The 20766-nt window shown below is 42.7% G+C and overlaps 1 protein-coding gene across 3 annotated transcripts in view; it reads right to left on the reverse strand.

Annotated features, from left to right (window-relative positions):
- The window catches only part of PFKFB4 (6-phosphofructo-2-kinase/fructose-2,6-biphosphatase 4), a 70806-nt gene that overhangs the window by 25282 nt on the left and 24758 nt on the right, over positions 1 to 20766 (reverse strand). For 2 of the 3 annotated variants that reach the window (XM_033140743.1, XM_033140745.1), the window contains exons 1-6: positions 19030 to 19240; positions 7001 to 7117; positions 5483 to 5579; positions 4986 to 5052; positions 3590 to 3664; positions 2232 to 2288 (exon numbers count right to left, since the gene is read on the reverse strand). In XM_033140743.1, coding sequence (XP_032996634.1) covers positions 2232 to 2288; positions 3590 to 3664; positions 4986 to 5052; positions 5483 to 5579; positions 7001 to 7117; positions 19030 to 19132 — 516 coding nt within the window. In that variant the 5' untranslated portion in view covers positions 19133 to 19240. Of the gene's footprint in view, positions 1 to 2231; positions 2289 to 3589; positions 3665 to 4985; positions 5053 to 5482; positions 5580 to 7000; positions 7118 to 19029; positions 19241 to 20766 lie in introns of those variants that run through there. The other variant, XM_033140746.1, reaches the window with a different exon arrangement.

Consider the following 20766-nt stretch of genomic DNA (forward strand, 5'->3'; position numbering starts at 1 on the left):
GTTATATTGTCTTTTCATTATGGTTTGATTGTTATGTTTGTGTGTTGTATGTGTTTTGTCGTTCTTTGTGTTGGAAAAAAGCCAATAAAATTTCTTTAAAAAATAAAAAATAAAATAAAATTATAAAATAAAATTACAAAAGATACCTGTCAACTTTAAACAAACCTATGCAGATGTGTAAACCAAAAATCTTCCACTGTAAGCTATGACATAAGTCAGTTAAGTATAGGGATGTATCCCGGTAACTTTCATTCAGTCGTGGCCATTAATTTAAATGACTCTACTATGGGTAAGCGGGTGGCGCTGTGGTCTAAACCACAGAACCCAGGGCTTGCAGATCAGAAGGTCAGCGGTTTGAATCCCCATGATGGAGTGAGCTCCCGTTGCTCGCTCCCAGCTTCTGCCAATCTAGCAGTTCGAAAGCACGTCAAAAGTGCAAGTAGATAAATAGGTACTGCTCCGGCGGGAAGATAAACGGCGTTTCCGTGTGCTGCTCTGGTTCACCAGAAGCAGCTTAGTCATGCTGGCCACATGACCCAGAAGCTGTACGCCGGCTCCCTTGGCCAATAAAGCAAGATGAGCGCCAGAGTCATCCACGCCAGAGTCATCCACGACTGGGCCTAATGGTCAGGGGTCCCTTTACCTTTACTCTGAGTATCACTAATATAGGATACAACCCAAAATCATCAGTATGATCATTTTAAGATATTCTTGAATGGAAAAATGTATCACACCGGCACTTTCAAAGGAACAAGTGCTGAAAACGTTCTCTATTTATGGATTCTAACAAAGAAAAAACACTAAACCTATATTCAAAAAAGTTTTTAAATCTGAGTATGACTGGGGAAAACAATGTGACTTGTTATCCTGAGATAACACTGCTTTTTTTGTTCAAGCTTGGCAGGATGTGCTTGCCTCTTGATGCCAACATTCTTGTCACATGTTGTTTCCTTTTACTTCTGTTCCCCTTCTGAACCCCAAAGTAATATTTATGCATCTTCTTTACATTTCTCTTGAAGCTATAGGGTCAGTTTGCTGTCTCCTTTTCTTGGGGAAGGTCAGTAGCCCAGTGCCACAGCACATGCTTTAGCAACCAAAATGATCAAGGGGCTGGGGAGCAAGTCCCCTATGAGGAAAAAGTTTGCAACATTTAAGGCTTTTCAGTTTAGAAAAAGGGAAGTCAGGAGTGACATGATAGAAGTGTACGAAGTGTATGCATATAGTGTGGAGGAAGTGAATAAACAAAAAGTTATTCTCCCTCTCTCATAACACTAGAAGGCTGCAACATCAAATGATACTGATGTCAGAAGACTCAGGAGAGAAAAAAGGAAGTATTTCTTCACATAGAAGATAGTTAAAACTATGGAATTTGTTCCTACAAGAGGCAGTGCTGGTCATCATCCTTAAGAGAGGATTAGACAAATTCACAGAGGCGACCATGGCTACTAACACCGATGGCCATGTTTGACTTCCACTGTCAGAGGCAGTATGCTTCTGAAATACCAGTTTCTGGAAACTGAAGGAGTGGAGAGTGCTAATGAGCTTAGGTCCTGCTTGCAGGCTTCCTGTAGGCATTTGCTTGACCACAGTGATAACCAAATGCTAGACAAGATAGCCCAGTGGCCTGATCAAGCAGGCTTCTCTTATGCAGAACAGACCAAGTTCAATCCTTGGCATCACCAGGTAGGACAGGGAAAGACTTTTGTTGGAAACCTTGAGGACAGGCTGCCTGTCAGTGTGGATAATACTTAGCTGGATGGACCAGTGCTCCGATACAGTCTAAAAGCAGCTAAGATAACAAATTTGCACAACAGCAAACATCATGTGTAACCTGTATTGCAAAGAAAAAATGGTTGCCTGGTTGTAAGTTACATTTTTTTCAAATAAAACATATCTTGAAACTTCCAAAAAAAAAAAAAAGATAATGATTGTGAAGAAACTGGAGTGGACATTGCAAGAGCAATTCTGACAAAGCCTTGCATCTAACAATGTGCAAGATTTGCCAGGAAGCAGAATGCATGATGCATTGTGGGCCAAATGCCTTCAATTGCAATCTTCAGCGGAAAATTGCAGAAACAGGTGGTGTGCAATGCATAAATCCAAAGGATTGTATAAAAGTAGGTAAAATGGAGAAGGGTAAAAGGAAGCAGCTGTACCATGTGACTGATTTTGGAAATTATATTGAGACACAAAACCTTGTCCTTCTTTTAAAAGCAGAAGTTGATACTCACCACAATATTTGCGGCAATGACTTCTGGATCAACACATACTGACTCCACGAAGAAAGTCTTCAAGCCAAACAGGAACAAACAATTATGGAAGTCACAAAAAAGGAAAAACATTAGAACAGATCCAGTGGCCAATACTGCAAAGGCAGGCTTGTGTAGTCAGCAGCATACTTAGTCTTACAAACTATGTTTTGCCTTTAAATATGCCTCCTGCAAGCTGCTGAACATCCCATCAGCGATCAAACTTTATGCTTTTCCCCTGCTACTTTTGGGCACCTCCAAACAGCATAGTGTTAATGAAGCAGTTGCAAAGTCATTGAAAGGGAGTTAGATGGCACACTGGCTTAGAGCCTACGGCACAGTAGCGGAGCCTTACTGTAGCCTGACATAACCTCTGATCAAAAAGTACAGCTTCTTTCCAAAACTGCAGCACAAAGTAGAAGCCTGGGGTGTTGACACACCATACTACTTCTCTGTCAGTGAAGTCTGTTGTGGTGAAGCAGCAGCACTGCTGATTTGTCAGCGGCAAAGACAAAACAGACACAGAAAGTAGAATAAGAGGTGCATAAACAGGCCGTTCCTACCAGCAAATAAAAGCATTAATACAGAACACTTATCTGCAGTATTACAAACTGTTAACAAACATAGATGCTTTTGAGTTGAACTCTCTGCAAGGTGTCTTTGGGAGGATGTACGAAGAATACACGCCCTAGTAGTGGTGTGCGGGGTGAGGCAGAGTCACATAGATGCCCTTTGGCATACTGGCATCATTGTTGCTTCACTGGACAAAGCAGAAGCACCAGTGGAAGCACCATGGGTGGGATGGGTGGGTGTTGCACAGCCCCAACCCCATTACCACCCCAACCCAGCTCTGTCAAGGTAAGGAGAAGAGGCGCCTGTGTTGGGAAGGCAGCCCTGCAGTTTCATCCCGCCACCTGCATTGCAACTGCCTGCTCCCCCATAAAGCAATTCACCCACAGAGAAGCTGTATTGACAAGGGAGTTAAATGCTAATAAGACAACTATTATATGCTAAGGAGAAAGACAGTTTATTCCAGCCAACTGTCTGAAATCCAGAGAACAGGATCTCAGAATCCTGTCTCCCAGTCAGTGGCAGTAACCATTAGCACAGTAGTTGCTAGGACCCATTATCAGCAAACAGGGCTACTGATTTAAGTACACATTATGAGCTGCAATTAGTATGGTTTAATGGAGGCGATACTTATTCCACAAGGCTGTTACTGGCAAATATCACATGAAGTTCCAGTCAATGCCATCTCTTAACTATCGTGTATTGAGAACAAAGCATCAGTCTGCACTCCCCTATACAAGCCATTTCAAACATCATGGCTCTTAACTCACCTTATACCCATTTTCCTCCCCAAACTTATAGATGGTTTCTCTGCGTTCCCTTGTTGTGTTTGTGGCATCAAAAACCTAAAGGAAAAATAAATGCTGTATTAGAAAATAGATAGCTACAACCCGGAAGGAATAGATCTCATGTAACAGCAACCAAAGAGAACAGATTTGTCACAAACTACTCTTTCCCCCCCAAACCTTTTACATGTACTGTACCTGTAAAAATGAAATACAGGCACATAGCAAATTCATGTTACTGGCTCTGTGAAGCATACATGTTTAAACACAGAGGTACAAAGTTTATTCTTGGTTCACTTCATGGAACAAGGATAGGAGGGCAGTCCAAATAGCCCAATGCAAACCCCCAAATTTGGTATCCCTTCCCCCAAAAAATTCATGCTTTGAATTTTTTTGTTGTTTTGTGCAATAAACTCTACAGTTTTGTACCACTATCCACAAGTATATACTGAGACATCAAATCAGGTTTATTATTTAATCCCTACAGTTTAGGTCATTTGCCAGGAGATCACAAATGTTGGACTAGACAATTAAGAACTTCCAGTGGGTTTGACTAAGGTTTGATTCATAGCATCTGAGAGCTGGATTTAAAGCTTCTGAAAACTGCTATTATGTAAGTTGGCTGGAACAGACCATTTCTGAACAATGAACAATGGTAAGTATGAAATATGTGGGGAATTCTTTCCTGGTATGCTATGCCTTCCCACACATTTCATCGTTGTCCTTGTGTAACACCACAACATGCTTTCTAGAAGCTTTTTCAACAAAACCATGCAAACAAACATTACAGGCTAGAAAACTGAGTGGCAATTTTAAAGATTAAAATATGGAAACCAGTAAGTAGCAAAAGGCACAAGTTCATCAACAGAAACGGGGGGGGGGGGGGAGGAATCAGCTGCATGAATGAGGGTCAAGGATGGTGACTGGATTATCATTTCTTTATGTTCTTAGATAAATCAGACAAGGTCTATATCATCATCACAAACTCTACGCAGCACAAACTGTAAACTACACGTCTCACTGGAATTCAAAAAGCAAGAAGGGGAGAAAAATGGAAACACTGCAAATTCTGTTGAACATTTACTGCACCAGAAACTTAACATCATATTTCAAACAGGAGAGATTCTTCCAAAAGCAGAATTTATGAGAAGAGGTTCATGGTCCTAACTTGGTCTCCCCCCACCTTTCCATTATAATTCATAAACATGTCATCCTAATCTCCATCTAGTATGGAATCAATAATTAAACCCCCACTGGTCTGAACAATATTGCAGTATTAATTCTACATTTAGGACGGTGATGGCAGTAACTAATGTTAGAAAATGCAGCTAGTTAATGTTTTGGAGTGGGGGGGTTGCAAAGGGGTGAGAGAAACACTTACTGCCACATGCCCATTTTCTTCACAAAGGTATCGCCGAACATCATTCAGTGCTGCTAAGGCACACTGTCTTAAAAAGAGATAATATAACAATTATATTCCCGAAAAACATTGCATCATTAAATATACATGGCACTTACTTTGTCTATAGCATGCTTAAAAGCAAAATACAAAATTTAGGAATCAATTAACCTATTTTACACAGGCATCCAAGACACACACTTTAAAAACATAGAAACAAGTTATATGTTTTCCTTTCAGACCATATAGCTAGTATTGCAGTACTAGCATATAGCTAGTATTGCAGTAGTATAGCTAGTATAGTCTGTATGAGGAATGCAACGCTTAGGGCTGGTCAATAATTTGAGCCATTGTAGGGTCCCTTTCCTTGAATTGATAAGAGCTGGTAGCAGCTGCCTTAAATGCTGAAAACACGAAACATTCCTGCAGATCAAAGCAACACTGTGAAGCAAAAGGGAAAGCACACATTACAAACTTACCTTCGGATTTTCAGGCCTTCTTCATTGTCTGGCAGGAAGAACTCAAAAGACTTGTATGTTTTTACCAAGTCTCGCCGATACTGACCAACATTAAATTCTGCATGGGAAAAAAATCAAGAAACTTGGCTTTAACAACATCTGCTTTCTCCTACGATGTATAGATGAGCCAGCATAGCATAGCATCAATCCTGATCCTACGAATCAGGAACCCTACCCCCACCCCGGTTTCAATCTCACCTGTGCCATGTACTCAACAGGTGGCTACAATCTCTCTGCTTCAAATCATGTGCAATATAGGAAGGCAATAATACTGATTGACCTTACAGGGTTTTGTAAGGAGTGCAACTAGATAATGCATGTTGGTTCTTGCTTCCCATTGTATTAGATTGGAGCCCTGTGTGCACACCTAGGAGCAAGCCCTGTGAGAACAGCCTCAGGTTACAAGTCTCATAGGCTAACACCCGTAGGCTGCATGATTCACAACCCTCAGGATTCCCACCATATGAAAGGCTTCGGGTGTAGACCAATGGATTGACACAAGGTCTTGGTAGTTTAGTTGAAGCCTGGCTGCCTTTACTCAGAATGAATTTGCAGAAGACAACAGTAAATAACGTTCTGTTTTTCTAAACCAACTTGTATCATGGTTTGGATAACATTGTGACTTGGGAGTGTATGAATCAGCCTTCAGGTAAGGCAACCTTTGGATCCACAAAGTAATAAAATACATAACACTTGCTGACCTGTAGCAAATGTTAACAATTCCTAGCAACCTCAGCAGCTTTCTAGATTCTTGTCAATATAATGTTCATCTAAGAGCAAATCAGCAACAGCTCAACTTTAGACGGTAATACATAAACCATCAGGCTGATTTTAAGCAACACAGTCATATGACAAGCCGTACTAATGAGAGGGAAGTTCCCCCTTCCCTCAATGGTCATCATAAGACTGGGCTGCATGACAAGTTCAAAATTTAAGGAAAATAAAAACAGAACGGATGAAACTGTTTGTTGATGAAACTCATTTGGGTTTTATGCTTTTGCATGGGTGCACTTGGGTTATATGAAAATAACTCATTCCCTTGCCTTCTCAAACAAACATGTTGATTATCACACTGTGCCCTCTGCTAGTGGTCCAATCAGGAGACTCCTCAGATCTTCCCAGCACCAATCAACTGGACAGTTAGGATGGGGAAAGAAAGCACTTGGTGGGATTTCATCACATCCCTCCCACTGCCCAGCTTTTTAGTGCTGGAAAATTCTGAAGAGCACACCAATCGCTGCACTCCTCAGTTGTTCCCAATGTCAACCAGCTCAATTGGGGGGGGGGGGGAGGAAAGAATCAGCTGGGGGCCACAGGGGAATTAGTCAAGAGATGAACATGGTTTGCCCATGTGTGTCCCAAAGTGCCAGGCACCCAGATAGCACTATAAAAAATAATCATAATATTAAAATTAACAAAATAATTTTAAGCAACCTACTCCCAACAAAATCTGTACCATACTAAGAAAAAAGCAATCACCTTTTGTGGGCACTCCAATCCAGTTTAAGTAGCGTGTCAATTTCTTTGAGATGTAGGTCTTCCCTCTTGCTGGGAGGCCAACCATAACAATCAGCGTAGGGCAGTTGGTCATACATACTGAAAATAAAAATATATAAATATATACTTGGAAATAGTGCCAAGTAGAAGTTCAGGTTACAATTAAGTTCATTTAGGAAACAGCTGTCTTTTTTTGGACAGGACATGAACATACTGTCATTCCCACTGTGTTGATTTTGGTTGTTGATACAACTCTTGATGTTTTCCCAGCAAAAAAAAAGCCTGCCTAACTGGATGAACTGCACAAAGCTACATTTTACTTTTATCAGAAGAGATGCTTAGAAATCTAACACATTCCTAATTCTTGCTACCAGTTCTACATGTTTATTCTTAAATTCTGTAAAGGTAAAGGTTTCCCCTTGAGTCATCTTTTCAGTTTTTCTCAATCCTATAAAAGCAGGGTAGAAAACAGGCAGCAGCACTGATAAATGGATTTAATCCACTTAAAAACTCTTGTTTGCAACCAATACAGTTGTTATTCTTTCAGGAGTCCCTAGCCTGTGCTAATTGGCCTAAGTGAACATATATCTCTCTTCCTGACATAAACAGTATTTTTCAGCATTCAAAATAATCACACAGTGTCCCAAATACAGCAAAAAGGTCAAACACACTGTTACGGCTAACTTGAAAAATGGGTTACTGAGAAACAACCATCAGCTGAAATTCTAAAGCAAACTTCAGCATCTCTGATCACATTAACAAGCCCTTAGTTAAGGGCAAATTCAGTGCAAGCAATCTAACTTTAGAACTTCTTAACAGAATTCAAAATTACAAAACAAACAATGTGCAATGCTATATCCATGTGTCAACCACTTGCTTAGGAAAGTGCCTGAAATATTGTGCAACCAAATAATTTTGGTATGTGACAACAACAGAAGCATGAGTTGAGAAACAAAAACAAGAAGGAACAAAGTGTAAACATGTGAAAGACACATCATGTCCCTAAACAGGTTAAGAAGCACTGGTTTATCAGTCCCATTTTAGTCTCCCTCACTAAGCACTTTTGTTGAGTGAGTGCAAGGAAAACACAGAAGAAAGCACACCACTTTATACTGTAAGAGGTCCTGGAAGGAGCTGTTCAACTGCAGTTAGAAATTGCTGGGCAGCCTCCTTCGGGCTCCACAAAGGTGGGCTAGTCGAAGCGGGTACAGCCTGTTTTTGAAGACTCTTATGCTATTACTCAAGTGCCATCACCTCCACAGCTCTACTTACTTACGAAGAATGATGGCCGCAAGACAATATCCAGTTACCTATGCTTAAAATGTCATTCAAACCAAGTTCAGCATTGCAGTCAATGCTGGGGTTCCCATACATCTGGACTTTCCAGGGCATACCTGAAGTACTGCAGTCGGGAGCAGTGTCAGGGCGGAAACTAGCTGGGAAAATCCAGACGTATGGCAACCCATGTCGGCAGTTTTCCTTAAAAATAGCTTTCCTTAAAAAAACTGCAGGTTTGCCAAAAAAAAAAAAAAGGATCCAACAACTACTGTGTCCAGATTTTCACTTTTTGAAATATGGCAACCCTAGTGAGCTGAGCACAGTAAGAAATTCTACGATTCTGTTGATAAGTAAGGGAAAAAGCTAGGATTAATTCTCAACAAGGGAAAGGGGGAGGAAAATATACAAAATGAGACTATTTCGGGTTCAAGTTCAAACAGTGCAAATATAGCATATGCTCTCTCGTTCATTAGCTAGAAAATGGGGGGGAATGAATTTGCCAATGTTTGTGGCAAACAATACATAATTTTCTACCTTGGTTATCCATTCTGAGAGATAAGGAATTTGGCCTAATTCTGATTTAAGATCCATCAATTAAAACATCAGACACACCAGGACTTAAGATGCATGAAGAAAATTCCACGCTAGAAAGTTGTACTGTGCTGTACAAAATATTATCAATCAAAAAGCCACTACTGCAACTATTCTTCATATCAGAGGTGGGTGAAATGGGTACGGCTATCACTTCCCCCCACCTCTCACGGCAGAGCCACCCAACAGCCAATCCTCCAACGTAAGCTGACTGTCTGGCCTTGAGAAGCCCCTTTCAATGTACTATTATTACCCACAATGCTTTGCAAGAGGCTAAGCAAGACCTGACAACCAGGTGATCAGTGATGCCTGCAAACTCCATTTTGGCTGAGTTGCTGATATAGAAGCAAGAATATGATGAACCGAGAACTAGAATGCATTCAGTGCAACGTGCGGGGTGGGGGGGGGTGGCTTTGAGCAACCAGAAATCATCTAAGGATTACACAAGGCACATAGGACTGGGGGAAAGGCAAAAGGAGCTTACTACAAAATGAAATGGGAATAAAAAATATGATTAACTAGGTGACGTCTAGGTGTGAAACCATGGTTACAGAAGCCTGCATGTTCAAAGCTGCCAGACTGTAACCACTGAGTATCTAAAGCAGGCACAATACTTACATATCTCTTTCACTAGGATCATGTCTTTTATTCCAAGGGAGAGGAACTCTGCACTTAAGAGCAGGGTTTGAAATTAACAGGGCACATTTTGCACCTAAAGATTCTCCATGTAAAAGCACCTCAAAAAGTCTGGGTGCCATTTTTTTGCGCCTGGCTGACACTCAAGTACTACTGAAATGTATTTGAAATAAATTTTAAAAAATTAAAAATTGTCCAGTAGCACTTTAGAGACCAACAAAGTTTGTTCTGGGTATAAGCTTTCATGTGCACACACACTTCTTCAGATACATGTACAGATACAATATGCTGTATTGGTTTTAATATTCTGTTGGGAGCCACCCAGAGTGGCTGGGGAAACCCAGCCAGATGGGTGGGGTATAAATATTAAATTATTATTATTATTATTATTATTATTATTATTATACAGAAGAAGTGTGCACGCACACAAAAGCTGTTACCCAGAACAAACTTAGTTGGTCTCTATGGTGCTACTGGACAATTTTTTAATTTATTTCGACTGCATCAGACCAACACGGCTAACACCTGAATACTGAAATGCATGTGCTTTGAAGCATCAAAGTATATCCTAAGGATAGGCACACGATATTAAGGAATTTAACAATAAAGAGTAGAGTGTTTTGAAAACTAAAGTATGGTACCAATATTTTTATTGTAAACACCAAATCAAACATGTATGTAAAAATTTCTGCTAAAAATGTGATATTAACAATGTGTCACTGATGTGAATTATGTATTAATCCATGCTTATCAAAATGATAAATAAATAAAGTGTTGATGACTCCCTCCCCCCCAAAAAACCCATGATGACCAGACATTCTGTTGTGGCGCCCACAACCCAGGTCCCAAAAGCCATTTGGCTCCTAGCTTTTCTATCCCAGTTTCTAACACTGCTTAAGAAACCAAAACAGAAAAGTTGATCTTAAACTAAAGTATGAAACCTGACAAATATGCACACATACTTTATTTCAAGCTTTTAAATAATTACTCATCTAATAATATGTAGTAAGTAAAGTAAGTTGGTCAGACCACAGCTGAGTACTGTGTCTAGTTCTGGTCATCACAATTTAAGAAGGATGTTGACAAGCTGGAATGTGTGAAAAGGAAAGCAACTGAGATGATCAAGGCTTGGGAAACCAAGCCTTATGAGGGACGGGGGACGGTTGACGGAGACTGAGAGGAGATATGATAGCCATCTTCAAATAGCTGAAGAGTTGTCACATGGAGGATGGAACAAGTTTGTTTTCTCCTGCTCCAGAATGTAGGACCTAATACAATGGATTCAAGTTACAATAAATGAGATTCCAACTAAACATCAGGAAGAAGGTTCTGACCGTAGGAGCTGTTCAACCGTGGAACGGTCTCCCTTGGGAGGTGGTGGACTCTTCTTCCTTTGAGACTTTTAAACAGTGGTTGGATGGCCATCTGTCATGTATGATCTAGTTGAGATTCCTGCATTGGACTAGATGGCCTTTGGGGTCCCTTCCAACTCTGTAATTCTATGATTCCATAACCCCCTGCAAGGCAGGAATCTTTATTGGTCTTTAAAGCAGCCTTGTCCAACTGGGTGCCCTCCTCATGTTCTGAGTACATCTTCTGTCAGTTCAAGCTATCATGGCTATGTGGCTGGGCGTTGATGGGAGTTGTAGTTCAAAACACCTTCAGGGACCCAGGTTGGGCAAGGGTTGTTTAAGGTGTCATGAGACTTCTTGTTTTTATTTTCCATGCATTGCAAGGGTTTGGGCTAGATGATCCTGGCAGTCCCTTCCAACTCTACAATACTATGATTCTAAGGTCCAAAAGAATATTCTTCAAAGACAAATCTTATATCCTACACTCTAAGAAATCCACTGGCTTAGGTCTGGACATTTCTAAACATGGAACCACATGCAGAACTGTAGAGAAACCACAAAAAGTAACTAGAAGCCATAACAGGTGACTGAGAAACACAAGGCACAATTATGAAGGTTTTTAGACTTCAAAGATATCATCAATAAACTGAATACTGAATATTTCTGGTAAGTGACTTTTGTAATGGAAATGATAAGTCAACATGCAGGATGTTGGGGGATGGAAGTGATATCTCATCCTCAGGCCCATACTTTGTGGGTATTTTTGCCCAGTAGAGTAGTCTACATCAGTGTTTTTCAACCACTGTTCCGCAGCACACTAGTGTGCCGCGAGATGTTGCCTGGTGTGCCGTGGGGAAAATTGAAAAATTCAAGAGAATTACTTTATATATAGTCAATATAGGCACAGAGTTAATTTTTTTAACATTTTCTAATGGTGGTGTGCCTCGTGGTTTATTTCATGAAACAAGTGTGCCTTTGCCCAAAAAAGGTTGAAAAACACTGGTCTACATCAACCCGGGGGGCTCCAAATGATCTGGATTACAATTTCCATCAGTTCCAGCTGTGCTGCAAAGTATGAGGTTGGCGATGTAGCTGATGTAGCTACTTCTGTTTCCTGCCTGCTATCCTATCACGTCTTCCTGTTTTTCTACTTCATCCTAGGCAAACAGTCACTTCTGAAATATGTATCTATTAACCCAGAGGTGAAGCTGATAGTGGTTCTAGATGTCCGGTAACAATTCTGATTGTTACATTGCAAGGTCAAACAGCTCCAGTGCACATTTCATGGTTTTATTCAAAAAGATCTTCTGAAAAGAAAGTAGCATTTAACGAACCGGGATAATCAGCTAGGTGTTGCCCCTATTCAACTATGGGTAAGTACTGTAATAGCTTCAGTGTGCTGCCTTCAACATTCAGCACAGACTATAGTAAAGGGCTGGTATTAATTACATCTGCACCAGCTATCTCTCACTCCTCCACTCCAACATCCACTGTTAATATAGCAAAGCCAGGCAAAGCAATATTTTAACTGCTGCATTGACACTGCTATTCCTTTCATAGAAGTTATTTTCCCAGTGATGCTTGTCATTTCTTGCATTATTTCTTCATAAAACTAAATAAATTATTGCACTATTTCATCATAAAACTAAATTGCCATTGCTCCTATAACAGATAAGGATGTGTTAGATTTCCTTGTCAGAATGGCTGTCCCCAGTTCGCATGCAGCACTAAATCAAACCACGGCTTAGCACAAATGAACAGATAGGCCTCCCAGACTAAACACTGAAGCGGCATCAAGCCATGGCTTGTCTTAAGTGTATGTACCCAGACTCGTAGTTTGTCACCCCCCAGGCCAGCTATGAGCAGTAAACCAAGAACAAACATTAGTTACAGCTTCTGGTTTGTTAGAGTAAGACAAACCATAAGTATTGGTTCGATGTAATACTAAGTCAATCCATGGCTTAGTCTCCAGTGCAGCAGCAGTACCAGGACAGGAGTGAAGCAGCTGCAATATTCAGTCCAGAAACCTGCACCTTTGCTTGTTTGCACTAAGCCATGGTTTGGTTTAACAGCCTGCATTAGAACTATGATATGATGACCATCACTTGAGTGGAGTAATAAACTGAATTTTAATATGTTGTTGTAAAAGTACTGAGAACCTGTGTTCTAGAAAAACATTCCAAAGTTTAATAGTCCACGGACTTTATTAATGACAACAACAAACACTTTCATACTTTCAAAAACTAAAGCGCTTAATCAGCTTCTTATTAACTGGCACTGTAAGCTTGCATTTATCTGCCTTTGAACCCATCCTGTTCAATTAGCCAGTCACTAAATGACAAGGTCCTTGTTCACATCAGATTAAACAACTTGCCAAAGACCTAGAGAAATAAACCTGTTATCCCAGTGCACACAACACTCCCCCCCCCCCGAGTGTTTCAGTGTCAGCCAGCAATTACTGAAATGCAGCACAACAGCCACAAAACTTTCCCTTTAGCAGTTTTACTCTTGGTTACTTGTGGTCAGCTTGGGGCAGTGTTGAGTTCAGACAACAACCTCAAGGACAGAATGCTGAATAATAATTTGTCTTTTTCTACTACATAAAGCACATGAAAGCTCATACCAAGAACAAACATAGTTGGTCTCTAAGGTGCTACTGGAAGGATTTTTTCATTTTTCATTTTGTTTTTACTACACAAAGTGTTTCTCTAGGACGTTGAAAACACTTCATGTATATTATCTGGAAGGCAATAGGTTCCCCATCTCTGTAGTAAAGTCAGCCTCTGTAAATACTTGCCATTGAGCCCATACTTCCCTTCAGTCCTTGACTTTTTTTGCCCAGGCTTCAAAAGTCCCAACCTTTGCACTGAGTATCAAACGGTGGAAAAACATTTATGGGTCAGTCATCTATTTTTAATTGAGCTATTTTACTCAGCTACTGTAGACATAGTAACCCTATTCATTTCTCTTTACTTTTATCGGCCTGCTCCATGACAAGGAAAAAGATAACCATCACAACCTGAACTCTCTCTCTCCACGTCCATTTTCACGAGGGAATGGTTTTCCCGAAGTTTAGAGACATCCACTATGATAAATGTTTGAGAGTCCTGCACTATTGCTATAGAGAGGGGCCAAAGTCTGGTGGCAGAGCACATGCCTGCAGAAGGGTCCAGTTTCAATACCCAACACCTCCAGCTGAAAGTATCAGGAAGCAGTTGATGTCCGTGCTTGAGAACCATAGACAATACAGGGCTAGGTGGACCAAATGTCTGAAGTGGCATGTCTGCTATTTGTTCATGTGCCAGACTCCTTAGGACAGGAAGAAAGAACCTGTGCTCTTCTCAGATGTTGCAGGCCTACATCATCCTTGATCACGCACCGTGGTGACTGGAGCTGGTGGGAGTTGCAGTCCAACAGATGGAGAATCACAGGCTCCCCATCCCAGCCTTAGAAACTGCACCATCTATGCATTTATTTTACACTCAGTACTACCTTTAAGATATTTGCACGTATGTCTGCTGGTTCAGAACAGGCCTTTAACCGCCCTCCCGTAGTCTTAACAGAAATATTCCATTATTTTGACCATATCTTATTCAAAATGCACACTTAAAGCACTAGTTAAAATGTTAAAGAGTGTTCCAAGAAGCACTAATTCAAATAATCCCAACAAGAAGCTATTTGAAACCATTAACCAGCCAAATCCTTCTGGAATACTGCCAAAATGGGGCCAAATTGCTGTATAAATTTATTCAACTCCACATTCATGCACAGGTTCCAGGACTGTGCAGATCTTAAAACAACCTGAAAGATTAACTCAAAAATAACTTTGGTTCATGCCAATTATAGAAAGGCCAGGTTGCACTCAGTTTCGGCTTAGTACAAAACATCTTCAGGATATCACACTCTTTCATCATTAAGGCTTCATCTTAAGCTCAGAGCAGTTCCCCCACCCCACCCCCGTTAGTCAGGTCAATGACACTCTTTAAAAGCTCCTTCAATTTTTATCTTCATTTTCCTAGCCTTCAGCCTCTGTGGTAATAAATCACTCTGTTTAAAACACTAACATTCCCATTGTCCCAACGCCACTAATGTTTTGGGGGGTGGGGTGGGGTGGGGGGTTAGTGCATGAAAATTCCATGTTAGAGGAAAGTAGAAACACAGAAAACAGTAACATCTATAGTAGTTGCCAAATTATAGTTAATACACAAGGACGCGCACACCCCTCCAGGAATTGAGCAAATCGATGTTGTTACTATGAACTATAGTCTTATTCTGCAGTTCTATTTTACCCTTCCTTTCTCAACCATGCATCTCCATAGCATGGGTAGGCAATCTAAGGCCTGGGGGCCGGATGCGGCCCAATCACCTCCTCAATCCGGCCCGCGGACAGTCCGGGAATCAGCGTGTTTTTACATGAGTAGAATATGTGCTGTCATTTAAAATGCATCCCTGGGTTAATTGTGAGGCATAGGAATTCGTTCACATATTTTTTTTCAAAATATAGTCCGGCCCAACACATGGTCTGAGGGACAGTGGACCGGCCCACAGCTGAAAAAGGTTGCTGACCCCTGCTCCATAGCCTCTTCCTTCCCCTATACTAGTGGGAAACACACAACAAAGTTTGGACATATCACTAAACCATGGTTTACCACTACAAGTCAGTGAGCCTTTCATGCACACACACCCCTCACGTTCCTGCAAGGAGATCAGAAGCTTCCATAATAGATGGAACTGCAGTCATCTGAACCCCAAACTGTAGTTAATCTGAACCATGATTAGTTGAAACAATCCAGATTCATAAAGTATGGTTTGAAGTTGACTTGTTTCCATAAGCCATATACCCAATCTGGGATGATAAAACAAATTGAGGTTACTCCCCACTCAGCCATGAAGCTCACTGGGTGACCTTGGGCCACTCACCGTGTCTAACCTACACAGGGTTGTTGTGAGGATGAAATGGGGACGATCAGAACCATGTACACCACCTTGAGCTCCTTGGAAGAAAAAGGTGATATATATAAATGTAATAAATAACATAAATAACTCCCAAACAGAAGCAGCTGCTTCCAATCTCCTCTTCACAGCCATACTGAAGGAGGAGCATGCAAGCCAAAGATTAGCGTTGAGGCGAAAAAAAAAAGACCCAAGAGTGGTGCTTTTTACTTTCATATCAGGAACAGATACAAAAAAAGGGAAGGCTGACAGCTATGGCCGTTTCCCAATGCAAGAAAAAGGAAGGTTGACAGCTATGGCACAGAAGTGACTTGCACTGCTCATGACTTAACACTGCAACCTGCCAAGTGGCATGCTGAGCATATGCTGTTATTTTTTTTTTCAATGGCTGGAGCCAACATGGAGGCTGATATAGCTGATAAGGTCAAAGGTAGTGCAACAAACAAGGCGATTTCTAGAGAAAAGGAATCTATGTAATATAGAAATCTATGTAATATTGAGACAAGAGTATCCTCTTAAGTGAAAGCCAATTCGATTATACAGTGGTACCTCGGGTTACAGACGCTTCAGGTTACAGGCGCTTCAGGTTACAGACTTCTGCTAACCCAGAAATAGTACCTCGGGTTAAGAACTTTGCTTCAGGATGAGAACAGAAATCGCGCAGTAGCAGCACAGCAGCAGCAGGAGGCCCCATTAGCTAAAGTGGTATCTCAGGTTAAGAACAGTTTCAGGTCAAGAACGGACCTCCGGAACGAATTAAGTTCTTAACCTGAGGTACCACTGTATATGACTCCAATAGACAGGCAGGCAGGCACACTCATTCTTTCAATTTACCGTATGTTGGCTCGCACCTGCCGATACATCTGTTTTTTGGGGGTGGGTGACTGTGGGACAAAGTAGGTATTCTGCCATAGGTCAACAGATATCCTGCTTACAAGGAGCCCATCTCTTCTCAGGATTTGCCTCATTTCCCAGTTGCTTGGTATTTATTACTGGAACGGAACCAAACCAAAATATTGACACCCATTGCCTGCATGTGTTCTTTGGTGCAGAAGCAAGAAATCCACAGGCCTGAGAAACCCAAAGTTCTAGAAGGTCACACATAGGATCACTGAATAACACCCTGTCAGAGTAGGCCAATGGCCCATCGAATCTAGCACCCTGTTCTCACAGTGGCCAACCAGATGCCTGTGGGAAACACATAGCAAGGATCTGAGCACTTTCCCATCCTGTGGTTTCCAGCAACTGGTGTTTAGAAGCATTACTGCTTACAATTGTGGAGGCAGGGCACAGCCATCGTGGCTAGTAGCTTTTGATAGCTATCTCCTCTTTTAAAGTCATCTAGGTTGGTAGCCATCACGGCCTCCTATGGGAGCGGGTGCCATAGTTTAATTATGCACTCCCTGCATGAAGAAATACTTTCTTTTATCTGTCCTGACTCTTCCATCATTCAGCTTCACTGGATGGCCATGAGTTTTGGTGTTATGAGAGAGGGAGTAAAAACGTTTTCACTCTCCCTGCCATGCCTGTCCATGTACATGTCTATCATATCAAATCTTACCTTTTCTCTAAATTAAAAAATCGCAGATGCTGCATGCAACCTCCCCTCCATCCCCTTAATCATTTTAGTTGCCTCTTTCTGAACCTTATCCCAATCTACAATATCCTTTTTGAGGTGAGGCAACCAGAACTATACAGTATTCCAAATACGGTCATACCAGAGATTTGTATGATGGCATTCTGATACTGGCAGTTTTGTTTTCAATTCCTTCCCTAATGATCCCTAGCAACGAAGTTTCCTTTTTCATCACCACTGCAGCACACTGGGTCAACATCTTCATTGAACTATCTACTAAGACCCCAAGGTCTTGTTCCTAATCTATCAACTCCAGTTCAGACCCCAAGAGCATGTATGTTAAACTAAGATTTTCAGCCCCACCATGTGTAAATTTACACTTGTTTACATTCAATTGCATTTGCCATTTTACCACCCATTCACTCAGTTTGGAGAGGTCCCTTTGGCACTCTTTGCAATCTCTATTCATTTTAAGGACTCTGAAAAAATTAGTATCATCAACAAACTTAGCCACCTCACTGCTCACCATGGGCGTAGCCACAGGGGGGCAGGGAGGGGCATCTGCCCCTCATAATCAATAAAACTCAATAAAAAACATAGCTAACTGAGGTTCTGCACCCCCATTGCTGTTCACTCCTAACTCCTCTTTTATGAACAAGTTAAAAACCACAGGCCCCAATCCTGATCCTTGGGGGACTCCACTTTCTACTTCACTGCATTCAGAGAACTGTTCATTTATTCCTGCTCTTTGCTTCCAACAGCATAACCCATTTATGATCCATGAGAGGACCTTTCCTCCTATTCACTGACTGCTAAGCTTACTCAGCAGTCTTTGGTGAGGTACTTTCTCAAAAGCTGAATTTCTCCTAATGACACTGCTGCAGAAAGGCAAGGTAACTCTATAGATTCTTTATCTCTCCCTTGCCTTTTTTGTTTGTTTGTTTTTTCCATGTTGCTCCTGCTATGGCTTTTCTTTCTTTTACTAGAAAGCAAAGCGTGTGCAAGAGAGCAGGGGTACACGGAGGCCGAGGGACGGGGGGCAGTACACTTGGCAAAGGGGCCGACGTCAAGAGTGTGGAGAAACCACCTGATTTTCTTCCAAAAGGTGGAAGTTATCAAGTATTTATTGGCAGGGTCTTCAAGGCGAAACACATTCTATGTACTTTTGACTGCAGCCCACCACAGAAGGTGGATCGCAGCTAGCAAATATCTCCAGAGCCTGTTTGAGTCGCGTAGCCCTTGCGCCAAGAATAACGGTCATTCAGAGGGCATCGCTTCGATCCCTCCGAGCTGTGCCTCTCCAGGACCCTAATGGACATGCGTTGGGCACGGCGCTCCGGCAGCGAGGAGCACAGCAACTCCCGGCACCAGCGGATGCATGGTCACCCAGCTACCCCGCCTCTCCTCGGAAGACGCCGGCTTTCCTATTTTTTCTGCTGAGGTGTTAAGATTTTTGCATCGCCTCGATCCCCTCTTCCCTCAAGAGGCCTCTCCGCTACCACGTCCTGCTTCCTCAATCCTCGGCACACACCCTCGCAGGCTCCGGGCTGATGCAACTCCGGTGTCCCCGCAAGCCAAGTCTCCCCGAGATCTGCCCGCCACTACTTGCTTGCTCGCTCACTCACCGCCTCGCTGCGCGCTGTGCTTTGCAGGCAGCCCGTTGTTGTAAGGCACCCAGATCTTCTGCAGGGGGTTCTGCGTGAGCTCTCGAGCCGGCGGAGACGCCATTCTCGCATTGGGGGCTCGCTCCCTCCCGCGGTCCCGCTTGCTGCGACAAGCTCCAAGGAAGATCCGGGAAGGTGCGCCGCCGCCGCCAACAGCCAGCCAGCCAGCCGGCGCGTGCCCTGGATCCTCGGCGAAGGGGGGGGGGGAGTGCTGGCAAGGCCACCGGAGGGCGGGGCCTGCACGACGCTCCGCCCCCTCAGGCCAGCGCGGGGAACGAGTTGCGGACCAGGAAGACTCGCCCCCAACTCCGGAGCGAAGCAATGCGCGCGAGGCGCCGAGGCTGGGCTCCGCCCCCTACGCACTTCGCGGAGACAAAGGGATGCCTTGGCCGCGCAGGCTTTAGAAACGGGCTGGGCTTAACACAAAGGCGCTTCGCAGGAGTAAAAGCCGCACTGGGGCCCATTGTGCTTACTCGCAGGTAGGCGCATATGGGTAAAGGCAAGCACCAACCCGCTTCAAATGCCACTTAACGTCTCCAGTAATGTGTTCAGGCTAATCCTCAACTGTCCTTGGGGACGGGGGGGGGGGGGAATACAGTCATTCACAGGTTTGTTACGCATTAGCATTTTGGGAGCTGTAGTTTTCGGAGAGGGCCGAGAGCTCAGTGAGGAAGGTCGTTAAGAGTCCTTAACGACTTAAAAAAAAAATCCAACATTACTAACCGTGCAATGCTGTGCATGTCAACTCAGAAGTGATCCCCGTTGAGTTAAAATTGGACGGTAAGTGTATATCGGATTGCAGCCTAAACCACTTTAAATCTTCAGGGGGGTAGTCAAATTGGACTGCAGTCCTAATCACTGACTGGCAGCGTTGCGGTTTATACAACTCCACCGCTCAGGTTGTAGGGAGGGGAGGGGGGCAGGAAAAAAATGTCCCTTTGCTGCGGTGGTCATGGGATGACAGCAAATTCTATCAGCCAGGCCCTGCAAATGCCTGCAAATCTGGGATTGCCTGCAGAAACTTCCAACCACCTGATTTACAAATTGAGAGGAAATTGCCATTAGCTGTGCTCAGTGTGCTTTGGGTGGGTGGGAGTTAAAACTGAAGACAGAAGCCCCTGCTCTAACATGAATCATACTGTATGTGCAAGCATTTAAGTAGGTAATGAACATTTCAAAGTGCAACCAGTCTGCCTGCAACTCAAGAGAACATTAAGAACATTAATACATGCAACAGAGCCATGGATTTGTTCTGGCATGAGGTCTAAGGCGACTGTTGCAATCTGATAATTAGAAGAGTTGGTTTTTAAAAACTAGGAATCCAAACAAGCTTCAGCCTCACCTCTGACGGGCAGTAGTAACAATGAACTGCATTGCTGCCAGTCACTCTCTCACACAGAACAGACCCCTAAATTCTTACCAAGGAGCTCAACCTCACCACTCTCTTAATTATATCTCAGCACTTTTGACTAAAATAAAAATAAAAATCAGCACTGTCTGGAAAGGTGAACTAAGCTGATGCTTAGGGAGCCAGAACAAGATCAGTCATTAGCATCTACAGCAGAAGTGGCTGAGAACTCCAGAATAGGAAAACACCTTCCTATCTTGCCTAAAGTAAAGGTAAAGGGACCCCTGACCATTAGGTCCAGTCGCGGACGACTCGGGTTGCGGCACTCATCTCTCTCTATAGGCCTAGGG

Source organism: Lacerta agilis, chromosome 2 (assembly GCF_009819535.1).
Source record: "Lacerta agilis isolate rLacAgi1 chromosome 2, rLacAgi1.pri, whole genome shotgun sequence".
Lineage (NCBI taxonomy): Eukaryota > Metazoa > Chordata > Lepidosauria > Squamata > Lacertidae > Lacerta > Lacerta agilis.